The sequence below is a fragment of the Agelaius tricolor genome, unplaced genomic scaffold, assembly GCF_023055355.1.
Source record: "Agelaius tricolor isolate 1412-34295 unplaced genomic scaffold, bAgeTri1.0.p SCAF_38, whole genome shotgun sequence".
Classification (NCBI taxonomy): Eukaryota; Metazoa; Chordata; class Aves; order Passeriformes; family Icteridae; genus Agelaius; species Agelaius tricolor.
The window spans coordinates 1,144,153-1,161,438 of NW_027269298.1; the positions used below are offsets into that span (position 1 = coordinate 1,144,153).

The 17,286-nt window shown below is 62.0% G+C and overlaps 1 protein-coding gene across 6 annotated transcripts in view; it reads left to right on the forward strand.

Moving 5' to 3' along the window:
* Positions 1-16,785, forward strand: part of HMCN2 (hemicentin 2) — a 36,112-nt gene extending 19,327 nt beyond the window's left edge. For 2 of the 6 annotated variants that reach the window (XM_071453990.1, XM_071453989.1), the window contains 42 exons: positions 68-218; positions 427-645; positions 862-975; positions 1,041-1,228; positions 1,411-1,507; positions 1,750-1,911; positions 2,272-2,385; positions 2,491-2,622; positions 3,097-3,240; positions 3,332-3,491; positions 3,787-3,911; positions 3,993-4,179; positions 4,322-4,419; positions 5,068-5,340; positions 5,439-5,629; positions 5,705-5,786; positions 5,990-6,126; positions 6,242-6,377; positions 6,593-6,740; positions 6,984-7,111; positions 7,196-7,352; positions 7,453-7,574; positions 8,186-8,350; positions 8,439-8,546; positions 8,623-8,757; positions 9,329-9,463; positions 9,781-9,965; positions 10,242-10,455; positions 10,611-10,745; positions 11,441-11,631; positions 11,718-11,799; positions 11,928-12,197; positions 12,913-13,062; positions 13,665-13,802; positions 13,931-14,052; positions 14,149-14,386; positions 14,506-14,568; positions 14,656-14,784; positions 14,885-15,205; positions 15,417-15,536; positions 15,769-15,895; positions 16,017-16,785. In XM_071453990.1, the coding sequence (XP_071310091.1) occupies positions 68-218; positions 427-645; positions 862-975; positions 1,041-1,228; positions 1,411-1,507; positions 1,750-1,911; positions 2,272-2,385; positions 2,491-2,622; positions 3,097-3,240; positions 3,332-3,491; positions 3,787-3,911; positions 3,993-4,179; positions 4,322-4,419; positions 5,068-5,340; positions 5,439-5,629; positions 5,705-5,786; positions 5,990-6,126; positions 6,242-6,377; positions 6,593-6,740; positions 6,984-7,111; positions 7,196-7,352; positions 7,453-7,574; positions 8,186-8,350; positions 8,439-8,546; positions 8,623-8,757; positions 9,329-9,463; positions 9,781-9,965; positions 10,242-10,455; positions 10,611-10,745; positions 11,441-11,631; positions 11,718-11,799; positions 11,928-12,197; positions 12,913-13,062; positions 13,665-13,802; positions 13,931-14,052; positions 14,149-14,386; positions 14,506-14,568; positions 14,656-14,784; positions 14,885-15,205; positions 15,417-15,536; positions 15,769-15,895; positions 16,017-16,359 (6,636 nt within the window). In that variant the 3' untranslated portion in view covers positions 16,360-16,785. Of the gene's footprint in view, positions 1-67; positions 219-426; positions 646-861; positions 976-1,040; positions 1,229-1,410; positions 1,508-1,749; positions 1,912-2,271; positions 2,386-2,490; positions 2,623-3,096; positions 3,241-3,331; positions 3,492-3,786; positions 3,912-3,992; positions 4,180-4,321; positions 4,420-5,067; positions 5,341-5,438; positions 5,630-5,704; positions 5,787-5,989; positions 6,127-6,241; positions 6,378-6,592; positions 6,741-6,983; positions 7,112-7,195; positions 7,353-7,452; positions 7,575-8,185; positions 8,351-8,438; positions 8,547-8,622; positions 8,758-9,328; positions 9,464-9,780; positions 9,966-10,241; positions 10,456-10,610; positions 10,746-11,440; positions 11,632-11,717; positions 11,800-11,927; positions 12,198-12,912; positions 13,063-13,664; positions 13,803-13,930; positions 14,053-14,148; positions 14,387-14,505; positions 14,569-14,655; positions 14,785-14,884; positions 15,206-15,416; positions 15,537-15,768; positions 15,896-16,016 lie in introns of those variants that run through there. The other 4 variants (XM_071453992.1, XM_071453991.1, XR_011683643.1 and 1 more) reach the window with 4 other exon arrangements.
* The last annotated feature ends 501 nt before the right edge of the window (positions 16,786-17,286 follow it).

Genomic DNA, 17,286 nt, shown 5'->3' on the forward strand with positions numbered 1-17,286 from the left:
CTGGCTGGGCTCTGCCCCACTCCTGGGTGTGTAATCCTCCTCCTGCCCTTCTCTTTCTTCCCTTCAGCTTCTGGAAAGCTCTGAACACATCCAGATCCTCAGTGAGGGGCAGGTCCTCCAGATCCAAGCTGCTGGTGTCTCGGATTCAGGGCACTACACCTGTGTGGCCACCAATGCTGTGGGTGAAGATGACAGGGACTTCATTGTGCACATCCAAGGTGAGCCCTGGGCAGAGAGCCAGCACCCAGCAAGGGCAGGGGTCCTCAGGGCCACTTGTGGGAGCAGAGAGGGGTGAGCAGGAAAAAAAGTTAAAGCCTGCTGGAAAACAACAAACATCTCCTCAGCTGCAGTGAGGGCAGATGCTGTGCATGCACCTGGGGGTCAATGTCCCTGTTCCCCACAGCTGACCACAGCCTGTCCCCGCAGTGCCCCCCATCTTCCAGCAGCAAACAGGCCCCAAAGAAGCCCTTGAGATCTTCTATCGGGAGGAGGACCAGGATGGGGAGGTGACAGAGCACCGACAGGCTGTCCTTGGCCAGCCCACCGCTCTCTACTGTGACACCAGTGCCATCCCACCCCCCCAGCTCACCTGGTACAAGGATGGGGAGCCCCTCTCCCCTGGCCTGGGGGTGCTGATGCTGCAAGGTAATGGGCAGTGGGTGTGAACCCCCCTGTGGGGCCTGGGGGTGGTCCTGCTGCAGCCTTGTGGGTTGAGAGCATCCATAGCATGGGGGAGGATGGATCCTGTCCCCTTCCTGCTGCCACCACCCACAGCACCCCTGGGACCTCTGAGTCACTGGGGCTGCACGGGGCAGGGCTGGGGGATATCCCACAGGCCCTGTGCCCTGTCCTGTGCCACAGGGGGCCGGGTGCTGCAGCTGCAGGCGGTGCAGGAGGAGCACAGGGGCAGGTACACCTGCGAGGCGGCCAACGCTGCGGGCCGGGACCGCCTGCACTACGAGCTGGAGGTGCTCAGTGAGTACAGGGACAGGGGACACTGGGCTGAGGCACGTGGCAGCCCCATAACCAGCTGCTCCCAGCTGCCCCAGCCATCCGTGGTGGCACAGAGGACCTGGAGGAGGAGGTGACGGCCACCATCAATGGCACTGTCCAGTTTGAGTGTGAAGCTACTGGGCACCCAGAGCCCACGGTGTCCTGGCTCTGGAATGATGTCCCCATAGAGGCTGGCCCACGGCACCAGCTCCTGGAGGGTGGCACTCTCCTGCAGGTTGGTGTTCCCCATAGCAGGTGCCTGTGCTGGGGAGAGACCCAGGGGACATTGGATGGAGGGGATGGGGCATTCTTTCCTCACAAAGGTGGCTGCCCTGGTCTCACCAAGGTCCCCGTGGGAGCCCCAGCACCTCCCCAGCTTGGGGCAGCCCTCAGTGGTGCTCTGCTCCCCCTCTGCAGGTGGCAATGGTGGAGGTGGGTGACACTGGGAGTTACACGTGCGTGGCTGAGAACCCAGCTGGCTCAGCTGAGAAGCACTTTGCCCTCTCTGTGCAGGGTAAGGCATCTCCCCTTCCCTGGGTCACTGATTTACTGCCCTCCTCCTCCTTCTCCACCAACTGGAGCTCCCTTTGGCTCTGGAACTGCGAGGCTGCCTCTGTCCCTTTGTGCTGGTCACGCTCACCCTGTGTGAGGAGGCTGAGCAGGCTAAAGGCTCCGTGTGTGCTTCCTCCTGGGGAGGCATCAGCCCCCACGGTGATGGCTCCCCTCTGGCGCTGTCTTTTGGGTGCACTGGAGCAGAATCTCCCTGGAGTGAGGCTGCAGACCCCGAGAAGGTCGATGGCGTTGTCAATGGCAGCGTCTCACTCGTGTGTGACATCCAGCCCCACCCGGCTACAGAGATCACCTGGTACAAGGACGGCCACGTCCTGCGGCTCGGAGAGGAGGGGACTGTCACCCGAGGTGTGTTGGGATCAGCCAGGATCATTGCTCCCCTAATCCCCCTTTTTGGATGCCCCGGTGGGTCCCCAGCTCAGCCTCTGTGTTGTGTGACACGCTAATGACACACTAATGACACGCTAATGACACAATGCTGAGTGATCCTCTCTGGAGAGGACCAAGGGCTGCATCCTGCAGAGTTCCACGCTGCTGCTTCCTGGGAGCTCAGTGCCCCTTCCTGCAGGACACAGCAAGGCTTTGGATCTCAAAGATGGGAATTCCATGGCCAGACTCCTTCTGCATGGAGCTTGGCCGGGTGCTGGGGGATCATTCACCTGGTTCTGCTCCAGGCTGTCCTGATTCCCTGCTCTCCACTTCTTCCAGGCTCTCGGGTGCTGCAGCTCCCTGACCTGCAGCTCTCCAGCTCAGGCACATACACGTGCATGGCACTGAACGTGGCCAGCCAGGACCAGAAGAGCTTCATCCTCACCATCCATGGTGAGTGCTGTGGGCTCAGCCGGGAGCTCTCCCCCGAGCCCACACTGAGGAGCTGACAGTGAGCTCTGCTCTGTCTCACACCCCTGTCCTGCTCATCCTCCTCAGAACCCCCAGGCACCCAAGACCCACAGCAGGAGACGCTGGAAGCTGACATGGGGACACCCCTGGTGCTGAGCTGCCCTGTCACCGGTGTGGCTGTGCCCTCTGTCACCTGGCTGAAGGACGGGCACCTGCTGGGTGTGTGTGCAGGGGATCTCTATGCCAGCCTGCCACCCCCAGCCAGCCTCCCTGCTGCTCCCCTCCAAGCAGCCCTGCCTCAGTTTCCCAACTTCTAACCCCACTGCAAGAGACCCTCAGGGCTGCACAGGGAGGGAACAGAGCATGAAGGGTCTGGCCTGTTCCCTGCAAGCTTTCAGGAGACCTGAGGTTCATTCCTGAGGCTCAAAGCCATGGGATGTGGGCATGATGGAGGGATATGCAGGGGGTGAGCTCTCTGGGGACCAGCCCTTTGGGTGCTTGCTGGGACAGGGGTTTGCCCCCAAGCCAGTGTCTCTTTTCTCCTGTAAAGCTCCAGCAGTTAACTCTGCAAAAACCCTGCTTTGCTTTAACAGTGTCCCCAAACCTGGGTCTGGGGGCAAAGCTCAGCAATGAGCCTGGGGAGGGCTGAGTGGAGGAGCCCTGCTCAGCCCCCCTCACCGTGTCTCTTTGCAGAGATGAGCCCAGAGCAGGGTTTGGTGTCCAGGGCGGCCCAGCTCCTGCTCAGCCCCCTGCAGCCCTTCCACCAGGGCCGATACACCTGCCTGGCACAGGGCCTGGGGGCCGAGACACGCAAGGACTTCATGGTGCTGGTGCGAGGTAGGGCTTCCCCGAGGCAGCCTGTGGAGCCTCAGAGGCGAGCCTTCCTCCCCCTGCTCCTCCTCCTCAGCCTCCCTCTCCCCTCGTGCAGTGCCCCCCCGGATCAGCGGTGCAGGGGACCCCAGCGAGCACAGCGTGCTGGAGGGCAGCAGGGTGAGGCTGGAGTGCCGGGCAGAGGGGCAGCCCAGCCCTCACATCTCCTGGCTGAAGGACGGGCGGCCCCTGGGGCTGCAGCCGCCCTCACACGCCCGGTGAGTCTTGGGGGGATGCCCAAGTGTCCTCATGGGCAAAATTGCTGGGCAGGGCACGGTGAGCTGTGCTGCTTCTTCCTGTTGCTTGGTCTGGGATGTGCTCATCCCTGCTCTTTGCTGGGAGAATGTCATGTTGGGGTAAACCTGGGAGTCTGGGATGGCCACTGTCACCCTGCAGGGTCCCTGACCTTGCAGTGTGCCCAGAATCCTCATCCTTGGCTGTAAACTGAGCACACAGAGCACTTGTGCCCCACGGGATGGGCACCCGGGTCACCGTCCCGCCCTCCCCACGCAGGGTGTCCCCCGATGGCAGCGCCCTGCTCCTGGAGGGGCTGCGAGCCGCCGACTCCGGGGCTTACACGTGCGTGGCCCGGAACAGCCTGGGCGAGGACGCGCGGCTGCACACGCTGAACGTGCTGGGTGAGCAGGGCTGGGAGCTGCGGGGAGTGCGGGGCCACCCCGCCCCGACCGCCCCAGCAGCCCCTGTGTCCCCTCTCCCAGTCCCTCCCAGCATCGAGGGAGGCGCCCATGGTGGGCCGGAGGCGGCCCGCGCAGTCCTGTCCGCCGCGGTGACGCTGCAGTGCTGGGCACGGGGGTCCCCTCCGCTGCATGTGAGCTGGCTGAAGGACGGGCTGCCCCTCCGCCTGTCCCCTCGTGTCACCCTGCTCTCGGCTGGGCACGTCCTCCGGTGAGAAGCGACCCTGCGGCCACGGTCAGGCTTTGGGGCTGGTGCTCGGGACACTGCGGCACCCTCCAGTGTCACCCTGGGGAGCAGGCGGGCACCCGGAGCTGATGTCGCCTCCCCATCCCCGTGTCCCATCCCACGTTAGGATCTCTCAGGCTCAGCTCTCCGACGCTGGACTCTACACCTGCATCGTCTCCAGCCGGGCGGGAGTGGCCGATCACAGCTTCGTCCTGCAGATCCAGGGTACAGGGCAGGGGCTGGGAGGGCACGGCAGGGGCACCTGGGCACTGCTTTTGTTGGCAGAGCACACTCTGTGCATGGCACCCGTTCCCGAGCAGTCCCGAGCCATTCCTCCACTGCTGGGGTGGGAGCAAAGCAGGAGCAGCCCCGGAGCAGCCCCAGAGCCTCCTGCAGGGGGACTGAGCCACCTCTGGCTGCTCGCAGGATGTGACCGTGTTCACAGGGGCCCGAGGATGAGGGAAGAGATGGGGATCATCCGACTCCATGTTTCAGAAGGCTTGATTTATTACTTTATTATATATATTATATTAAAACTATACTAAAAGACAGGATTTCATCAGAAGGCTGGCTAAGAATAGAAAAAGAAAGAATGAATAAGAAAGACTTGTGTCTGGGACAGAAAGCCTGAGCCAGCTGGACTGTGATTGGCCATTAATTAGAAACAACCACATGAGCCCAATCCCAGATGCACCTGTTGCATTCCACAGCAGCAGATAACCATTGGTTACATTTTGTTCCTGAGGCCTCTCAGCTTCTCGGGAGGAAAAAATCTTAAGGAAAGGATTTTCATAAAAGATGTCTGTGACACTCAGGACAGTAGGGAGTGGCCAAACCCACCCCCGGTGTCCAGGACCTGCCTTTTCTCCCCAGTGCCCCCTGTCCTGGAGAGCCCTGAGAGCAGTGAGGAGCAGATGGTGGCCGAGGGCTCCGATGTCACTTTCACCTGCAAAGCCACCGGGTCCCCAGCACCGTCAGTGACCTGGCTGAAGAACGGAGAGCCCCTGGGGCAGCAGAGGGCCCAGGTGCCTGCGGGCCCACAGCTGAGCCTGGTGGCCGTGGCACCAGCTGATGCAGGCATTTACTCATGCCTGGTGGTGAATGAAGTGGGGGAGGTCAGCAAAGCCTTCCACCTCGTGGTGATGGGTGCGTGTCATCCCTCTGGGATTTGGGAAGGGCAGCTGAGCCAATTTTTTAGGAGCAATGAGGGGATGAGCCCTCCTGCCTTGCTGTGTGCCTTGCAGAGCCACCCCGTGTCGAGGCTGGGTCCCATCCCACTGAGATATCCATTGCTGTGGGCACCCCTCTAGGGCTCAGGTGTGTGGTGATGGGTGTCCCCATGCCCACTGTCACCTGGGAGAAGGATGGACAGCTGCTGGCAGGGCCCTCGCTCGTGACAGGGAATGAGAGCACCCTCCACATTGACAGCACTGAGGTAGGAGTTCCGTTTTTTTCTCCCTGCCTGGGTTTTCTTTCTGTGCCTCACTTTTTCCCTCTCCTGGCTGTGCAGGTGGCTGATGCTGGCTTGTACACCTGCCTGGCCACTAGCCCTGCAGGGGAGGACAGCAGGAGCTTCCATGTCAGCATCCAAGGTAGTGTGATCCCAGCAGAGCAGCCAGGAGGGGGCTTGCAGGGGGGCTGGAACCAGGACCCCCTTTTTGGGATTGGTGTGGGCTCCAAAAGAGGCATCTGTAGCGCAGTGACAGTCCTACAGAGTGGGGGCCTATGCATGACTTATGGGGACAGGGATGGGGGTGTCCAGCCCACCCTGACACCCCCGGGCCGTGTCCCACAGCACCCCCCAGCACTGCCAGCGCCGGGGAGATCCCCATCATCACGGCTGTGCCAGGGGGGCAGCTCCTCCTGGAGTGCCCAGAGGGTGCTGAGCCCCACCCCAGCATCGAGTGGCACCGGGAGGGCTCCGTGCTGCAGGTACCTGTGAGGGGACAGGGACACTCATGGTCAGAGCCTGGCCACAGTCACCAGCAGCACGGGGCTGTGCTGGGGCTGATGCTGGGTCCCTGCTGACGGCTCCCGGTGCTTTTAGGAGGATGCCCGCAGGCAGCTCCTGGCCCAGGGGCGTTTCCTGCAGGTGCTGGCGGTGGCTGCGGCAGATGGGGGCGAGTACAGCTGCAGGGCCACCCCCGGGGACAGCGGCCCCCACGGCCGGGTGCGGGTTCACGGTGAGCCCTTCCCTTCCCTTCCCTTCCCTTCCCTTCCCTTCCCTTCCCTTCCCTTCCCTTCCCATTAAATCCAGGATTTGGGATGTTATCGGGTATCTTATGGTGGGGTGAAGGGGTGGCAGGGCTGGACAGCCCCCAGTGCTGCTCTGTGCTGGTGCCCTCCCTCCCCCAGCCTTGTCCCACACTCTCAGTGCTGTCTCTGGGTGCTGCCACAGTGGCCCCTGAGATCCAGGCGGGCCCCCAGGAGGTGAAGGTGCTGCTGAACAGCTCGGCTGTGCTGCCCTGCCGGGCACAGGGGTGGCCCGTGCCCCGGGTGACGTGGCGCAAGGACGGCCAGCTCCTGCCCCTGCCTGGCAGTGACAGGTATGAGGCTCTGTGGGTTGGTGGCACCAAGAGCTGGCACTCAGGTCGTGCCAGCCTCCACAGCAGTAGGTGATTAGTGTGCCAGTCACCCTGTGAATTGCTGTGCTCTGTCCTTGCACCAGCTTAGGGCAAGAGCTGCACGTGGCTATAGTGGCACTTGACACCTTCCCAACCCCTGCTCCCTGTGTGATGCAGCCTGGCCATGCAGAGCTCCCACAGGGTTCACCTTCTCTCCCTCCTCAGACTGCAGCTCCTGCCAGGTGGCTCCCTGCAAATTGACCCTGTCCAGGCCCAGGATTTGGGTCATTACCTCTGCATGGCATCCAGCCCTGCTGGCTCTGACCGGCAAGGCCTGGACCTCCACGTCCTGGGTAAGCAGGAGAGTCAGATGGATCCCTCCTGGGCTCACCCTCCTGCCACCCAGCACTGCTCATGGCTGCCATGCCCTCCCACAGTCCCTCCTGCCATCGCACCTGGGCCCTCCAACCTCACCCTGCTGGCTCAGCAGCCAGCCACGCTGGGCTGTGATGCCTGGGGGTCCCCTGAGCCCCACATCAGGTGGGAGAAGGATGGTCATCCCCTGAGCCTGCACCTCCCACCCGGCACCTACAGGTACCTGTACACCAAAGGGCTCCCCTCTAGGGTGGGGTTTGCCACCCCTGCTGCTCCCTGGGGCGCAGGGCTGATCCTGGTGCGTGCTCTGCCTGCACAGTCTGCAGTCCTTAGGGTCACTGCTCATCTCCAGCCCCACTCCCAGGGATGAGGGCAGGTTTGAGTGCATCGCCACCAACGCTGCTGGAGAGGCTCGAAAGACTTTCCTGGTGTCTGTCCATGGTGAGCTCCTGGGGCTGGGGGTCTTGCTGAGAGTGGCTTTCCCAGGGTCTGTCACCACCTTGGCTGTGACAGGGATGTGCTCCAGCCCCACACTGGGTGGGTGCCCACCCAAGAGCTGGGCTTGGGCGTGGACAAGAGGGGAAGAAAAATACTCATGCCCATAACAACATGGACAGAATCCTCTTCAACATTTGCCATGCAGCCCTGCCCACCTCCTGTGACCGTGTTCACAGGGGTCTTAGGATGAGGGAAGAGATGAGGATCTGACTCCATGTTTCAGAAGGCTTGATTTATTATTTTATTATATATATTATATTAAAACTATACTAAAAGAATAGAAGAAAGGATTTCATCAGAAGGCTAGCTAAGAATAGAAAAAGAAGGAATAATAACAAAGGTTTGTGGCTGGGACAGAGAGTCCGAGCCAGCTGGACTGTGATTGGTCATTAATTAGAAACAACCACATGAGACCAATCCCAGATGCCCCTGTTGCATTCCACAGCAGCAGATAACCATTGGTTACATTTTGTTCCTGAGGCTTCTCAGCTTCTCAGGAAAAAAAAAATCTTAAGGAAAGGATTTTTCACAACCTCCCTCCCTCCTTCCTGCAGTGCCCCCCACCATCGCTGACGACCTCACGGACGTGGTTGTCACCCGGCTGTCCCCTGCAGTCCTCACCTGCTACGCCTCGGGCGTGCCCCCGCCCACGGTGTCCTGGAGCAAGGGGGGGGCTCAGCTGGGCAGCAGAGGCGGCGGCTACCGCGTCCTGCCCCGAGGTACAGCCGGGCCCAGCACAGCCCCGCGGGGACGGGGCTCCCTGCCAGCCCTGCCGCCGCCTCCCCTCTGCCTGCTGCTGTTTTGCAGGAGCCCTGGAGATCCGGCAGGCGCTGCCCGCCCACTCCGGCCGCTACACCTGCACGGCTCGGAGCGCCGCGGGCACGGCCCGCAAGCACCTCTGGCTCACAGTGCACGGTAAGCACAGCTCCGGGCTGCTGCTGCTGCGGGTCCTGCGCCCTCTGCCCGGGGTAGAGCTTCCCTGCCTTCACAGAGCCCCCTGCCCTGAAGCCCCTGCCTGGCATGGTGATGGTGATGGTGAATTCCAGCGTGGTGCTGTCCTGTGAGGCCACAGGCATCCCCCGGCCGGAGGTCACCTGGCAAAAGGATGGTGTTGGCATTACTGGAGGTGAGCAGGAGCGAGCTGGGGGCTGGCAGAGCCCGCATGACCTGCCAGCCTTTAGCTAGGGGGAGATTTAGATGCCAGGGGTTTGTCACTGTGCATGGATCCTGCTGGCTGCTGTCCGCTTGGTGGAAGTGCCAGGTGCCCCATGTGCCCTTGTGTGGCTGGTGGCATTTCGCTGCCAGGCACGCTGGAGGAGCAAATAAAAGCTTGGGGCTCTGCCAGGACCTTGAGGCTGATACAGAGCAGGGTTTGGGGGTGTCATGCCCTTCTGCCCCATGCAGTGCCCTCCATCATTGCTGTCCCTGCCCTTCTGCCCCATCCAGTGCCCCCCACCATTGCTGCCGGCCCCCTGGTGCTGCCAGCCTTTACCTAAGGGGAGGTTTAGATGCCAGGGGTTTGTCGCTGTGCATGGGTCCTGCTGGCTGCTGTCCTTGGTGGGTGTGGTGGCCGCTGGAGCTGTTCCATGGAGACTCCTTGGGAAGAGGCGCTTCCGTAGGGGAAGCAGTCCCTGCACATCGTCCACCCGTGTCCTGGCTCAGCTGTGCTGCCCCATCCTGTCCCTCATTTCTGCCAGGGTCTGGGCTGAAGGTGCTCCCCAGGGGGCAGCTCCGGCTCCTCCGAGCAGCCCCAGAGGACGCCGGAACCTACCTGTGCATGGCCCGCAACCCCTCGGGCACCGCTGCGGGGAGGACCAGGCTCATTGTGCAAGGTACAGCAGCGATCGATCAGAGCCCCGGTGCTGCCCGCTCTGCTCAGCGCCTCTCAGCAAAACGTGGCTGCTGAGCTGTGAGCAAGTCCCTGCCCCTTCTGCCCTATCCAGTGCCCCCCACCATTGCTGTCCCTGCCCTTCTGCCCCATCCAGTGCCCCAATCATTGCTGTCCCTGCCCTTCTGCTCCATCCAGTGCCCCCATCCTTGCTGTCCCTGCCCTTCTGCCCCATCCAGTGCCCCCATCCTTGCTGTCCCTGCTTTTCTGCCCCATCCAGTGCCCCCATCCTTGCTGTCCCTGCTTTTCTGTCCCATCCAGTGCCCCCCACCATTGCTGCCGGGCCCCTGGAGCTGGAGGTGCTGCAGGGGCTGGAGGTGCTGCTGCCCTGCGCCGCCCGCGGTGTCCCCGAGCCCCGCGTGTCCTGGAGCCGGGAGGGAGCGCTGCTGCGCGGCGGGAAGGCCACGGTCCTGCCCTCCGGGGAGCTGCTGCTCCGGGATGTCCAGGTGAGCACCATCCCCTAGGGCTGCTGAGAGGTTGCAGTGATGAGGAACGAGTGGCTTCTGCTGCCGAAGAGCTTTTGGTTGATTGTGAATACATCTGGCAGAGGGAGAGCCCCGTGCAGCCCTGTGCTGCAAACTGGAGGGTTGGGGCAGTGTGAGGTTGCTGATGCGGGCTGGAAAAAGTGGCTCTGCCCAAACTGTGACTTTTTAGGTGCACAAGAGCCAGCAGAGCTGTAGCTCAGCCCAGATTCAGGGTGATTCCCTCTCATCCTCGCACAGGAAGGGGATGCTGGGAGCTACTCGTGCACGGCGGTGAACTCCGCTGGGAGGGCCGTTCGCCGGCTCTCCCTCTCCATCCACACCCTGCCCACCTTCACCCAGCTGCCCGCAGACATCACCCTGAGCCGGGGCGAGAGGCTGGAGCTGCTGTGTGCCGCAGCGGGCAGCCCCCAGCCCCGCGTCTCCTGGATGGCCAACGGGCAGCTCCTCACTGGTACCTGGGCGGGCGATGCTGAACATGGGGGAGATGCCATCCTGGTGCCACCCTTGTCCCACCTTTCAGGGTCCCCGGGGTGCCAGCACGTCTGGCCGTGCGGGGTTGTAGCCAGCTGATCGCCAACCCGATTTTTGGGGGTTTGCACCCCGCAGGTGTCGCCTCGGGGCACAGCGGGCGGAGCATCCTGCGGCGGGAGGCGGCCGCGCCCTCGGACAGCGGCACCTACGTCTGCCACGCCGAGAACAGCGCCGGGGCCATCAGGGCCGCTGTCCTCGTCTCTGTCACAGGTAGGTGCTGGCAGGGAAACTGGGTAGCCCGGCTCTCGGGTTTTGGTTGTTAATTGCTGCCCCGAGATGTGCAGGATGTCTCTGCTTCAGCCCACGCAACTGAAGAACGAGTCTGGACTGGACTCTTCATTTTTCGGTCTTGAGGTTGTTATTAATTCTTATCTATAAAATTTTCTTTCTGCCCAGCCGAGATCTGCTCAGCAGGGCAGCCACAGGCGCTCTGACCGCCCCAAAGGTGATGTTGTCTTATTATACCACAAACTATGTATAACGTATTTACAATTACTTCCCAATACCTATCACCTACGTTAGACAGTGCACTGCTACTCTAAACCAATCCCCAAGTGCCAACATCACTGCAGAAAATGGAGACCAAGAAGAAGAAAGGCAGGACACGCCCAAGTTCCTCCATATTGTCCCCATAACCCCCATGCCAAAAATCCCAAAATCAACATTTTCACCCTGTGATAATTTTATTATTACACCATTCAAACCTCTGTGACTTTCAGGTCCTCATACAAAGCTGGCAACTTGCTCCAGGGGTCAAAATCAAATCCCCAGGTGCTCTGGGCTGTGTGCCAGGGTCTCTGAGCCCCCCCGGCGGGGTCCTCAACACCTCTGGACACCCAGAGGGATGCACTGAGCTCCAACACCCGGCCACTTCCGCTCCTCTGCCACCCCTTTCCCTTTCCCAGAGGCACCCGTCATACAGGGGGACGCCAGCACGTACCAGGTGGAGCGCTCCGGAGGTGATGTCCTCCTTCACTGCCCTGCCCAGGGTCACCCTGAGCCCCTCATCCGCTGGAGCAAGGACGGGGAGCCCGTGGTGGCCCGGGGGCGCCTGCACCAGCTGCAGAACGGCTCCCTGGCCATCCGTGCTGTGAGGGTGAGCGGGGCCCGGGGGGTGCTGGCACATTTCAGGCTGCTTTCCTGGCAAAGGAAAAGGCCGTGCTGATGCTGTTGGTCCTGTAGAGCACCGATGTGGGGCAGTACCGGTGTGTGGCAGAGAATGAGGCAGGGACAGCGGCAAAAGTTGTCACCCTCGTTCTGCAGAGTGAGTGCTGGTCCCCCTCTGCACCCTTATTTTAAGGGACTGCAAACTCCATCACCTCTAAGCCTCTCTAACTCCCCCTGCCCTGTGGGGAGTGCCGCATCACTACCTGCACCCCTTTGTCTGCCCAGGTGCCCCGGTGGTGACAGTGACACCAGCAGAGCTGAGGGTCCCTGCCGGGCAGCAGGCGCTGCTGCACTGTGCGGTGTCAGGGGAGCCCACGCCCTCCGTGGAGTGGCAGCGGGACGGGGAGCCCCTGCTCGAGGGTCCCCAGGCTCGTGTCCTGCCCAACGCCACCCTGCTGCTGCCCTCTGTCGCCCACCGCGACGCCGGCAGCTACTCCTGCCTGGCCCGCAATGCCCTGGGCGCTGCTGTCGCCCACGCCTCGCTGGGTGTCCGAGGTGGGTGCCTGCCCTGCCCCGGGGCCGGGGCTGCCTGCAGGGCTGTTCCAGCAGGGTGAGACCTCCAGCCTGGTGCTGTGGAGTGACATTGCCTTGCTTGCTCCGCCCCTGTGACTCAAACTCTGCTTTGTCCTGTCCTCTCCTGCGCTGCTCAGCTGGAGCCCTGAGCGCAAGCAGGCCCTGTCCCGAGCAGCCTCTCCCTCCCTTGCCTCTCCTCAGCCTTCCTGCCTTAGCTGCCCGTGATTAAATTCCCCGCTCCCAGGGGCCCTGCTGAGTGCACAGACACATCCTGGCCTGCTGGCCCTCGGGAGCAGAGAGCCAGGCTGGAGGAAGTGCCAGGTGCCCCATGTGCCCTTGTGTGGCTGGTGGCATTTCGCTGCCAGGCACGCTGGAGAAGCAAATAAAAGCTTGGGGCTCTGCCAGGACCTCGAGGCTGATACAGAGCAGGGTTTGGGGGTGTCAGTGCCTGTTGGTGTGACGAGGCACAGGGCCACACTCACAACATCCCTTGTCAACGTGGCACTGTGCCTGGAGCCATGGGGTCCCTGGGGACAGCTGCAGCCAGGCAGGGACACTGCCTGCCTTGCTCTGGCTGCTTTCACCTCCAGAAAACAGGATTTTTTTTGACATGCAAATTAGTGAGAGGGAGAGGGGAGTCAGGCTAAGGGAGTGCAGTGCCAGTGCTGCTGCCTGACCCTGATCCCATTTGCCCCAGGGGAGCTGCACCAGGTGCGGGGCAGCCTGGTCGGTGCCATCAATGGCCACGAGCTCGGTGTGTCCAGCCTTGATGCCAGCGTGCTGGGGGACTCTCAGTCCAGCACCACCACCCTCCAGAGCAGCATTGGGAGCATCCCACCTGCCATAGGTGGGTGCACATTTCTACCCTCACCCTTGTGAGAGTTTTGACCTCTGTCAGATGTAAATCTTGGGGGAAAGGTTTTTATTTCTTTTTTTTGTCCCCCCAAGAGCAAACCTTTTTTCCCCCAAACCTTCCACTGTGAGCAAGGAGGGATGGGACTGTGACGGTGTTTGCAGGGGTCTCAGGATGAGGGAAGAGATGAGGATCTGACTCCATGTTTCAGAAGGCTTGATTTATTATTTTATTATATATATTATATTAAAACTATACTAAAAGAATAGAAGAAAGGATTTCATCAAAAGGCTGGCTAAGAATAGAAAAAGAAAGAATGATAACAAAGGTTTGTGGCTGGGACAGAGAGTCCGAGCCAGCTGGACTGTGATTGGCCATTAATCAGAAACAACCACACGAGACCAGATGCACCTGTTGCATTCCACAGCAGCAGATAACAATTGTTTGCATTTTGTTATTGAGGCTTCTCAGCTTCTCAGGAGAAAAAATCTTAAGGAAAGGATTTTTCATAAAAGATGTCTGTGACATGGGGCAGCCCGGGTGCCCCCCAGGAAGGCTCTGGCTCCATGGTGAAACCCTTCCTTCCCCGTTCCCAGGGCCACTGATGCGGGTGCTGGTGACCATCATTGCCCCCATTTACTGGTCCTTGGCCCAGGCCCGCGGGGCAGCCCAGAACGGGCTCCTGCTCACGCAGGGCACCTTCCAGCACGAGTCCCTGCTGCGCTTTGCCACAGGTGAGGGGTCCCTGACAGCACAGCCTGGTCAGCTCAGCCTCCACCTCCCCCGTGCACCACGCTGCTCCAGAGTGGAGCTGTGTGTGTGGGGTGCTGTGGGGTGCTGATCGCTGTTCCCGTCCTGGCAGGGGAGCTCCTGCGGGTCACCCACCTGGCGCGGGGCGCGGGTGGCGCTGGCGCTCTGCGGCTGGACAGCGTCATCAGCGGCTCCGTGCCCGAGGGCTTGGGCGATGCCGTGCTGCTGCTGCAGGTGCTGCCACTGCCCGTTATCCCCATGGGAACCACGACTGCCATGCCGGGAGCACGGCGGGTCCATGGTCTGACCCCCGTCCCTGCCTCTCCCCAGGATTTCAGCGAGCGCTACGTGCGGACGGGCGCGGGGCAGCTCTCCGGGGGCTCGGTGCAGAGCTTCCTGCGGGATGGGCGCCTCCTCCGTGCCCACTGCAACCACACCATCGTGTTCGACCCCCCCGTGGGCCCACAGCCCCCCCGCGTGCAGCAGCTGCGGGCCAGAGCCATCACAGCCTCCTATGACCCAGCCAAACAGGAGCTCCGCTTCCAGCTCCGTGCCTGGCTTGACGCAGGTGAGCAGGGGAGTCCCCAGCGTGGGGATGGAGATCTGTGGTCAGTTCTGGGTGTCTGCGAGGGTGCAAAGGCCATGTCCCTGCAGTGACACGTTACATTCTCTCTGCTCGATTCACAGGGGCTGACAGAGACCAGTGCCCGCTGGGATTCACCCCAGACCCTGGGCAGTTGTACTGCGTGGGTACGGACCCTCCTGAGGGGCCACGAGGATGGCAAGGGGCACCTGGTGGCACTTCCCTGTCCCCCCAACCCTGTGCTCTCTGCCCAGATGTTGATGAATGCACCGAGGGCTCCCACGGCTGCCGCTACAACCAGGTCTGCCAGAACATTGCTGGCTCCTACAGCTGCTCCTGCCCGCCCGGCTACCGCACGCTGGGCACGGGCTGGCCATGCCTGGGTACGAGCTGGGCTCTCAGGGCCCGTGGTCACCTCCCTCTGCCCTATTCCAGCCTCAGCTCCCCCATCCAGCTGCAGCTCCCCACCTCTTTCCTCCCCAGATATCAATGAGTGCCTGAATTTCCCCCCACCGTGTGCCTTCGAGTGCCGCAACCTGCGGGGCTCCTACGAGTGCCTGTGCCCCGGCGGCCAGGCCGTGCTGCCGGGCGGGCGGTGCGGCACGGCGGGGATGGAGGGAGGGGACACCGCGAGCAGCGAGCCCCGGGACGCTCCCCTGAGCCGGCAGGGCCCGAGCGGCCGCCCACGGGGACGGTCCTGGTACAGCCAGCTGGCCCTGCGCCGTGTGGCCAAGGATGCAGGGAGGGGAGCCCGGGCCCCCCCCTGCCCCACGGGCTACATCAGGAGGAATGGCACCTGCGCTGGTGAGCGTGCTTGGGAAAGGGTGTTGAAGGGAGTTCAGAGATTGCTTTGTCCCCAAAAGGAACCTGGTGTCCTTCTTGCTGCCCTGTCACCACTTTGTGCCCTGTGGTCTTTGCTGTGCTGGGAAGGGGAGGTGAGAGCCAGGCTGGCCCAAGGCAGTGGCACCGGAGGGGCTGATCCTCCCCTCTTGCCTTCACCCCTCTCATCCCACAGATCTCGACGAGTGTCAGACACTGAACCAGTGCCAGCACGAGTGCAGGAACAGCCCGGGCAGCTACAGCTGCCTCTGCCCCACTGGCTATCGGCTGCTGTCCAATGGGAAAACCTGCCAAGGTCAGTGCAGGGGTGCCAGGGGGGTGCCCCGTCCCCATGGTGCCCTGGGTGTCACCTTTTTGGGGCTGCAAGTCTTTCTCCTTTCTCAGGATGGTTGCTCCCAGCCTCAGCTCTCCACACTCAGTGCTCGTGTCTCACTGCCTCAGGGTCCAGGCAGATGTGGGAGGCTGGGGGAGCTGGGGATTGAACCCCCATCTCAGCCACCCCAGAGCTGTCCCCTCTCTCCCTGCAGATGTGGATGAGTGCATGGAGGGCACGATCCAGTGTGGCTCGAGCCAGATGTGCTTCAACACTCGCGGAGGTGCCCTCTGCACGGACGTGCCGTGCCCGGCTGGGTACCGGCGAGGCTCCAGCCCAGGGTGAGTCGTGCTGTGGGGCTGGCAGTGCCCATCCCGCTCTCCCCATCCCACCACGCCCCCCCGCGTGTCCTGCCCGCTCTCCGGCACCCCGCACATCCCGCATTGCCCATCTCTCACGCAGGCTGTGCGTGGGTCGCTGCCCCCCGTTCTGCGGCCCGGCCGGTCCCCCCACGCTGCAGTACCAGCTGCTGCCCCTGCCCCTGGGCATCGCTGCCCGCCGGGACGTGCTGCGCCTCGCCCCGGCCACCGCCCTGCGCCACCGCCCCGTGTTCAGGCTGCTGGAGCCGGAGCCCGACAGCCCCTTCGCCCTCCGCAGCGAGCGGGGCCGGGGCATCATCTCCACCCTGCGGCCGCTGCGGGAGCCCGGCACCCACCGGCTCCAGGTGCAGGCGCTGCTCCCGGACGGGCAGCGAGCACCCAGCACCTTCCTCCTCCTCATCTCCGTCTCGCCCTACCCCTACTGACACAGCCCAGGGGCAGGAGGGGACGCGTTTCTCCTCCTGTCCCTCCCCACCCCATCGGTGGGGCGCGTGGCTCAGGGAATGCTGAGCTTGTACCTCTTCTGTCCCTCCCAGACACCCCTTCCCCTCTCAGCTGCGTTCCTTTGACCCAGGGCCGGGCCCTGACTCAGCAGGAGGGTCAGGATCCTGAGGGGATAAGATGTCCCACCAATCTCCTGCAATCAGGTCCCAAATCCCAGAACAAATACAGCTTTGGGTGTGTTTGGATGGCCTTGGCCACTGTCAGTCCCCAAATGTGGGGGGTGGGAGGATGAACTGGGTGACAGTGGCCAGCAAGGGTCCCACCAGGGTGCAGGGAGGGATTCCTTGGGCTGGGGAGGGTGTGGGGCACCCCAGCATTAACCATTATTAAACTGAAATAGTCTTTTTCTTTGTTTGTCTGTTATTTTAATCCACTTGGTCTCTCTGCACTCTTATTGATTCATGAAGGTGTTTTGTAGCTAAATATTAGCTGTGCCTGAAGAAAGCAGCTTCCTTCAGTGTGTGGGAGAATTCCCAAGGCTTGGACACCTCCCTGCCTGGCCTTGGACCATAGAAGGGAGGTTGTCTGGATGCAGCAATGCCAGAAGGCCAATGTCCAGCCCTGAAGGTCCAGTCTTGCCCTGGTGTCCAGCCCCTCAAGCAGCAAGAGCAGGACGTGGCCTCTCTGCACATGGTGAAGATGGAGGCTGTTCCTAAACACTGTTTCAGTCCTAGCTGATGGTGTGGGGTGTGGGCTGCTGGCCCCAGGAGATGTGAGCCCACAGCCACCAGGGCTGGGCCGTAGAGGCTGATGGTGGCTCTGCACCTTCCATGGTCAGATCCTGTCACTGGATCTGGCTCTTGCTGCACCTGTCTGAGATTCCCCTAAAAATCTCTGTCCTTTGGGAT